Source organism: Bombina bombina, chromosome 4, assembly GCF_027579735.1.
Source record: "Bombina bombina isolate aBomBom1 chromosome 4, aBomBom1.pri, whole genome shotgun sequence".
Lineage (NCBI taxonomy): Eukaryota > Metazoa > Chordata > Amphibia > Anura > Bombinatoridae > Bombina > Bombina bombina.
The window spans coordinates 140333804-140342919 of record NC_069502.1 but is presented as its reverse complement, the minus strand read 5'-3'; the positions used below and the strand labels follow the sequence as shown (position 1 = coordinate 140342919).

General features: G+C 37.8%; 1 protein-coding gene across 5 annotated transcripts in view; it reads right to left on the bottom strand.

Moving 5' to 3' along the window:
- Window positions 1–2386: 2386 nt before the first annotated feature.
- The window catches only part of TTC32 (tetratricopeptide repeat domain 32), a 13307-nt gene continuing 6577 nt past the window's right edge, over window positions 2387–9116 (bottom strand). For all 5 annotated transcript variants that reach the window (XM_053709651.1, XM_053709652.1, XM_053709655.1 and 2 more), the window contains exon 4: window positions 2387–2912. In XM_053709651.1, coding sequence (XP_053565626.1) covers window positions 2776–2912 — 137 coding nt within the window. In that variant the 3' untranslated portion in view covers window positions 2387–2775. The remainder of the gene's footprint in view (window positions 2913–9116) is intronic.

Genomic DNA, 9116 nt, shown 5'->3' with positions numbered 1-9116 from the left:
TGCCCTTTGAAAGGTATATTAAGCAATTTAGACTTAGAAGTAACATCAGCTGACCAGGATTTTAGCCACAGCGCCCTGCGTGCCTGAATGGCGAATCCTGAATTCTTCGCCGTAAGTTTAGTAAGATGTACTACGGCCTCCGAAATGAATGAATTAGCTAGTTTAAGGACTCTAAGCCTGTCCGTAATGTCGTCCAGAGTAGCTGAACCAATGTTCTCTTCCAGAGACTCAATCCAGAATGATCGGCGCAATGCATGCAAGGGGTTGCAATATAAAACCTTGTTGAACAAACATTTTCTTAAGGTAACCCTCTAACTTTTTATCCATTGGATCTGAAAAAGCACAGCTATCCTCCACCGGGATAGTGGTACGCTTAGCTAAGGTAGAAACTGCTCCCTCCACCTTAGGGACCGTTTGCCATAAGTCCCTTGTGGTGGCGTCTATTGGAAACATTTTTCTAAATATCGGAGGGGGTGAGAATGGCACACCGGGTCTATCCCACTCCTTAGTAACAATTTCAGTAAGTCTCTTAGGTATAGGAAAAACCTCAGTACTCGTCGGTACCGCAAAATATTTATCCAACCTACACATTTTCTCTGGTATTGCAACTGTGTTACAATCATTCAGAGCCGCTAACACCTCCCCTAGTAATACACGGAGGTTTTCCAGTTTAAATTTAAAATTTGAAATATCTGAATCCAGTCTGTTTGGATCAGAACCGTCACCCACAGAATGAAGTTCTCCGTCCTCATGTTCTGCCACCTGTGACGCAGTGTCTGACATGGCCCTAATATTATCAGCGCACTCTGTTCTCACCCCAGAGTGATCGCGCTTACCTCTTAGTTCTGGTAATTTAGCCAAAACCTCAGTCATAACAGTAGCCATATCCTGTAATGTGATTTGTAATGGCCGCCCAGATGTACTCGGCGCTACAATGTCACGCACCTCCCTCTGAGCGGGAGATGTAGGTACTGACACGTGAGGCGAGTTAGTCGGCATAACTCTCCCCTCGTTGTTTGGTGAAATTTGTTCAATTTGTACAGATTGACTTTTATTTAAAGTAGCATCAATACAGTTAGTACATAAATTTCTATTGGGCTCCACTTTGGCATTGCAACAAATGACACAGGTATCATCCTCTGAATCAGACATGTTTAACACACTAGCAAATAAACTTGCAACTTGGAAATACAATTAAATTAGAATAATATTAAAACGTACTGTGCCTTTAAGAAGCACAGAAGATCTATGACAGTTGAAAATTAATAAATTGAAACAGTTATAGCCTCAATCCTTGTAAACAACTTTAGCAAAGGTTTAATCCCATTAGCAAAGATAACAAATTCTGAAAGCAGGAAACAAATTACAGAATAAACGTTTTTTATCTCAGTCAAACTATAATTCTCACAGCTCTGCTGAGAGAAATTACCTCCCTCAAAATAAGTTTTGAAGACCCCTGAACTCTGTAGAGATGAACCGGATCATGCAGGGAATACAATGAGTTGCTGACTGAAATATTTGATGCGTAGTAAAAGCGCCAAAAAACGGCCCCTCCCCCTCACACACAGCAGTGAGGGAGAACAGAAACTGTCAGAAAAACAGATTAAGCAACTGCCAAGTGGGAAAATAGTGCCCAAACATTTATTCACTCAGTACCTCAGTAAATGAAAACGATTTTACATTCCAGCAAAAACGTTAAACATAATCTCTAGTTATTAAACAGCTTTATGTATTTCTTACAGTGTAATTCTAGTGAAGTACCATTCCCCAGAATACTGAAGTGTAAAGTATACATACATGACATTATATCGGTATGGCAGGATTTTCTCATCAATTCCATTATCAGAAAATAAAAACTGCTACATACCTCTATGCAGATTCATCTGCCCGCTGTCCCCTGATCTGAAGTTTACCTCTCCTCAGATGGCCGAGAAACAGCAATATGATCTTAACTACTCCGGCTAAAATCATAACAAAAACTCTGGTAGATTCTTCTTCAAACTCTGCCAGAGAGATAATAACACACTCCGGTGCTATTTTAAAATAACAAACTCTTGATTGAAGATAAAAACGAAATATAATCACCATAGTCCTCTCACACATCCTATCTAGTCGTTGGGTGCAAGAGAATGACTGGGAGTGACGTAGAGGGGAGGAGCTATATGCAGCTCTGCTGGGTGAATCCTCTTGCACTTCCTGTTGGGGAGGAGTAATATCCCAGAAGTAATGATGACCCGTGGACTGATCACACTTAACAGAAGAAATTGCATGCTCTATCTGAATCATGGAAGTTTAATTTTGATTAGATTGTCCCGTTAAGCATATTTTTAAATGGAAATAAAACTAAATTAAAGAAGTTAAAAGTGACCACAAACGAACACCAAAATAATTTAAGTATATTAATTTTTAAGGACAATATGACAAATAATGTAATTGTATTTAGCTGGTATTTTTAACATTTTGGAATTAGAAATAAGAATGCATTTGTTTATGAAATTGAATATGCTGCGTAAACAGATAAAATAACTTGTTGTATTAAACAAATTAGCAATTCATGTGATCAATTATTACAATAAATTAAATTAATTGGACTATGTTTACCAAGTAACATCCAAACAACAGATTTAAAAAAAAAAAAAAAGTTTCTCATAACCAATGTGTTACAAATGATCTGGGCATGATGTAGGTTCCAGCAGTGGGAAGTACCCTAAAGTCTAAGGATTTTAGATATGCAATACATAGTAAAAAAAATGTAAAAATAAATTCATTTCTCAACTATGAGTTTTCAACAATTTTCTTCCTTCTCTCTTCTTTGTCCAAAAGGCTTTGTTTTAAACTTATCTTCGCATCTTCAAAATTGGGATTCAACTGCAGTACTTTCTGGAAATCTTTAACAGCTTCATCAAAAAAGCCTGGTGCAGAAAACAGAAATCATTACTGTGCCTGTATTAGAGAATATCACTTAAACATCTATAAAGACCTCACAATGATGTTTTCTGGAGAGCACTTTGCTTTATTGTAATACATTATTTTTTGCACAAATGCCAGTATTTTATTTATTGTGATCGCTGTAGTGCAACCATTAGTTCGATTCATCGCCTCATTATAAGCTTGATTTTTCAAATGCTTATAAACTTTGAATAGGTTTAAACATTTCATATTTAACAGCTATGTTATAAGTTTGATAAAGCATTTCCTCTTAAAAGATGTTTTTAAAAGCTTTTACTTTGGAAAGACTCAGTGAATTTGGCAGCTTACAGCATGTAAAATAATAAAAAACACTGCAAAGTGAGTATGTATATATATATATATATATATATATATATATATATATATATATATATATATATATATATATATATATATATACACATACATACATACATACATACATACAGGTGGCCCTCGTTTTACAACGGTTCAATTTACACCGTTTCAGAATAACAACATTTTTTCCAGTCATGTGACTGCTATTGAAAAGCATTGAGAAGCAGTGCATTTATTAAAATAGCTAGTAGGTGGAGCTGTCCGCTTGTGTTGCAGCAAAGCCAAGCAAGCTGAAATTAATCAGTTTAACCAGACCTGAGCTATCGAGACAGATTTCAAAGGAACAATATCTTCCTGCCTATAAATCAGTCCAGATTGGAATGCATAGAAATAACTGTTTGCAGAAAAATGCAAGTGAAGTCTGTGTTGTGTGATTATTTTATTAGGCTTATAATGCTGTTTAGCAAATGTTTTTGTTCATTTAACTTAGGTTAATTATATATTCCGTGTTGTGTGATTATTTTATTAGGTTTATAATGTTGTTTAGCATTTAAAGTCTTCATTTCAAAGCGTTAAGTGTTACTTATGACAATTTTGAGAGGGGCCTGGAACCTAACTCCTAACACTTCCCATTGACTTACATTATAAACTGGGTTTCAATTTACAACCATTCCTTCTGGACCCTAACCTCGGCGTAAACTGAGGGATAGATAGAGATATATATATATATATATATATATATATATATATATATATATATATGTGTGTTTTACTGCATATAACTAATACATTACATTCTCAAACGGCTAGATTTGGAGTTTTGTCGGTAACGACCCGAAAATCTAACGCCGGCTTTTTTCTGGCCGCACCATAAAAATAACTCTGGTATTGAGAGTCCACATAAAGGCTGCGTTAGGCTCCAAAAAAGGAGCGTAGAGCATATTTAACGCAGCTTCAACTCTCGATACCAGAGTTGCTTACGCAAGCGGCCAGCCTCAAAAACGTGCTTGTGCACGATTCTCCCATAGAAAACAATGGGGCTGTTTGAGCTGAAAAAAAAACCTAACACCTGCAAAAAAGCCGCGTTCAGCTCCTAACGCAGCTCCATTGTTTGCTATGTGGAAACACTTCCTACGTCTGCACCTAACACTCTAACATGTACCCCGAGTCTAAACACCCCTAACCTTACACTTATTAACCCCTAATCTGCCGCCCCCGCTATCGCTGACCCCTGCATATTATTATTAATCCCTAATCTGCCGCTCTGTAAACCGCCGCTACTTACATTATCCCTATGTACCCCTAATCTGCTGCCCTAACATCGCCGACCCCTATATTATATTTATTAACCCCTAATCTGCCCCCCACAACGTCGCCTCCACCTGCCTACACTTATTAACCCCTAATCTGCTGAGCGGACCTGAGCGCTACTATAATAAAGTTATTAACCCCTAATCCGCCTCACTAACCCTATAATAAATAGTATTAACCCCTAATCTGCCCTCCCTAACATCGCCGACACCTAACTTCAATTATTAACCCCTAATCTGACGACTGGAGCTCACCGCTATTCTAATAAATGTATTAACCCCTAAAGCTAAGTCTAACCCTAACACTAACACCCCCCTAAATTAAATATAATTTACATCTAACGAAATTAATTATCTCTTATTAAATAAATTATTCCTATTTAAAGCTAAATACTTACCTGTAAAATAAATCCTAATATAGCTACAATATAAATTATAATTATATTATAGCTATTTTAGGATTAATATTTATTTGACAGGCAATTTTGTAATTATTTTAACCATGTACAATAGCTATTAAATAGTTAAGAACTATTTAATAGTTACCTAGTTAAAATAATTACAAAATTACCTGTAAAATAAATCCTAACCTAAGTTACAATTAAACCTAACACTATACTATCAATAAATAAATTAAATACAATTCCTACAAATAACTACAATGAAATAAACTAACTAAAGTACAAAAAATAAAAAAGAACTAAGTTACAAAAAATAAAAAAATATTACAACAATTTTAAACTAATTACACCTACTCTAAGCCCCCTAATAAAATAACAAAGCCCCCCAAAATAAAAAATGCCCTACCCTATTCTAAATTACTAAAGTTCAAAGCTCTTTTACCTTACCAGCCCTGAACAGGGCCCTTTGCGGGGCATGCCCCAAGAAGTTCAGCTCTTTTGCCTGTAAAAAAAAACATACAATACCCCCCCCCCCAACATTACAACCCACCACCCACATACCCCTAATCTAACCCAAACCCCCCTTAAATAAACCTAACACTAAGCCCCTGAAGATCATCCTACCTTGTCTTCACCTCACCGGGTATCACCGATCCGTCCTGGCTCCGATATCTTCATCCAACCCAAGCGGGGGCTAGACATCCACTGAAGAAGTCCAGAAGAGGGTCCAAAGTCTTCATCCTATCCGGGAAGAAGAGGCGATCCGGACCGGCAACCATCTTGATCCAAGCGGCATCTTCTATCTTCATCCAATGACGACCGGCTCCATCCTGAAGACCTCCACCGCGGACCCATCTTCTTCCGGCGACGTCCAATTGAAGAATGACGGTTCCTTTAAGGGACGTCATCCAAGATGGCGTCCCTCGAATTCCGATTGGCTGATATGATTCTATCAGCCAATCGGAATTAAGGTAGGAATATTCTGATTGGCTGATGGAATCAGCCAATCAGAATCAAGTTCAATCCGATTGGCTGATCCAATCAGATTGAGCTCGCATTCTATTGGCTGTTCCGATCAGCCAACAGAATGCGAGCTCAATCTGATTGGATCAGCCAATCCGATAGAACTTGATTCTGATTGGCTGATTCCATCAGCCAATCAGAATATTCCTACCTTAATTCCGATTGGCTGATAGAATCCTATCAGCCAATCGGAATTCGAGGGACGCCATCTTGGATGATGTCCCTTAAAGGAACTGTCATTCTTCAGTTGGACGTCGCCGGAAGAAGATGGGTCCTCGGTGGAGGTCTTCAGGATGGAGCCGGTCGTCATCGGATGAAGATAGAAGATGCCGCTTGGATCAAGATGGTTGCCAGTCCGGATCGCCTCTTCTTCCCGGATAGGATGAAGACTTTGGACCCTCTTCTGGACCTCTTCAGCCACCGGATGATGGATTGCCAGCCCCCGCTTGGGTTGGATGAAGATTTTGGAGCCAGGACGGATCGGTGATACCTGGTGAGGTGAAGACAAGGTAGGATGATCTTCAGGGGCTTAGTGTTAGGTTTATTTAAGGGGGGTTTGGGTTAGATTAGGGGTATGTGGGTGGTGGGTTGTAATGTTGGGGGGGGGGGTATTGTATGTTTTTTTTTACAGGCAATAGAGCTGAACTTCTTGGGGCATGCCCCGCAAAGAGCCCTGTTCAGGGCTGGTAAGGTAAAAGAGCTTTGAACTTTAGTAATTTAGAATAGGGTAGGGCATTTTTTATTTTGGGGGTCTTTGTTATTTTATTAGGGGGCTTAGAGTAGGTGTAATTAGTTTAAATTGTTGTAATATTTTTCTTATGTTTGTAAATATTTTTTTTTATTTTTTTGTAATTTAGTTCTTTTTTATTTTTTGTACTTTAGTTAGTTTATTTCATTGTAGTTATTTGTAGATATTGTATTTAATTAATGTATTGATAGTGTAGTGTTAGGTTTAATTGTAGGTAATTATAGGTATTTTATTTAATTAATTTAATTATAGTATAGTGTTAGGTTTAATTGTAACTTAGGTTAGGATTTATTTTACAGGTAATTTTGTAATTATTTTAACTAGGTAGCTATTAAATAGTTCTTAACTATTTAATAGCTATTGTACCTGGTTAAAATAATTACAAAGTTGCCTGTAAAATAAATATTAATCCTAAAATAGCTACAATGTAATTATAATTTATATTGTAGCTATATTAGGATTTATTTTACAGGTAAGTATTTATCTTTAAATAGGAATAATTTATTTAATAAGAGTTAATTAATTTCGTTAGATTAAAATTATATTTAATTTAGGGGGGTATTAGTGTTAGGGTTAGACTTAGCTTTAGGGGTTAATACATTTATTAGAATAGCGGTGAGCTCCGGTCGGCAGATTAGGGGTTAATAATTGAAGTTAGGTGTCGGCGATGTTAGGGAGGGCAGATTAGGGGTTAATACTATTTATTATAGGGTTAGTGAGGCGGATTAGGGGTTAATAACTTTATTATAGTAGCGGTGCGGTCCGCTCGGCAGATTAGGGGTTAATAAGTGTAGGCGACGTTGAGGGGGGCAGATTAGGGGTTAATAAATATAATATAGGGGTCGGCGGTGTTAGGGGCAGCAGATTAGGGGTACATAAGGATAACGTAGGTGGCGGCGCTTTGCGGTCGGCAGATTAGGGGTTAATTATTGTAGGTAGCTGGCTGCAACGTTGTGGGGGGCAGGTTAGGGGTTAATAAATATAATATAGGGGTCGGCGGTGTTAGGGGCAGCAGATTAGGGGTACATAAGTATAACGTAGGTGGCGGTCGGCAGATTAGGGGTTAAAAAAAATTAATCGAGTGGCGGCGATGTGGGGGGACCTCGGTTTAGGGGTACATAGGTAGTTTATGGGTGTTAGTGTACTTTAGAGCACAGTAGTTAAGAGCTTTATAAACCGGCGTTAGCCCAGAAAGCTCTTAACTACTGACTTTTTTCCTGCGGCTGGAGTTTTGTCGTTAGATGTCTAACGCTCACTTCAGACACGACTCTAAATACCGGAGTTAGAAAAATCCCATTGAAAAGATAGGATACGCAATTTACGTAAGGGGATCTGCGGTATGGAAAAGTCGCGGCTGAAAAGTGAGCGTTAGACCCTTTTTTGAGTGACTCCAAATACCGGAGGTAGCCTAAAACCAGCGTTAGGAGCCTCTAACGCTGGTTTTCACGGCTAACGCCAAACTCCAAATCTAGGCCAAAGCATTTTATGTCCCTTTACATCTGACAATTGTTGGGGTTTTACAATTCAGAACAATTTAAGTGTACACTGCAGACTCAACACAAGCTTAAGCCGTCTAGTTGTCCCCAACTGGCTTCAGCAGAGGTGATCAGATAAGGGATAGCAAAAATATGGATATTTCACTGACAAAATGACAGTGGATAGAGTCCTCCAAATAGGGCAAGTAATACGGGAAGTGGCTATTGTAAAACAACTGCAGCAAACAAAATGTTAATGCATTCTACAAATTTACATTCACCAAGGCTGCAGATATGTATTTTATGTCACTTTAAAGGGACAGTAAAGTCAGAATTAAACTTTCATGATTCAGATAGGGTATGTAATTTTGCTTTTTTCCTCTTGGTATTTTTGTTAAAAAGGCTAAACTTAGGTAGGCTTATAGGCTGATTTCTAAGACTCTGCAGTCCACCTCTTATCTCACTGTCTGTCTGTGACTGTTTGTTCATGTGTGCCATATAGAAAATAATGTGCTCACTCCCAGGGAGTTTTTTTTAAGAGTCAGTACTAATTGCCTGAAATGCAAGTCTGCCAAAGATTTGATATAAGGAGGCTGTCTGCAGAGGCTTAGATACAAGGTAGACATAGAGGTATTAATATAACAGTGTTGGTTATGCAAAACTGGGGAATGGTAAATAAAAAGGTATTATCTATCTTTTTAAACAATAACATTTTTGGTGTTTACTGTCCCTTTAAGTTTGAATGTATACCGCAGAGTATGATTGTTTTTACTCCTATGTTAGACTGTCAAGTTGAATTAGTAAAAAAAAATAACTTCCCTCTGCTGCACGTTTGTGCAAGTATAATTTTTCAAATATTTATGACTCTGAATTGCAATGATCAATGTGACTC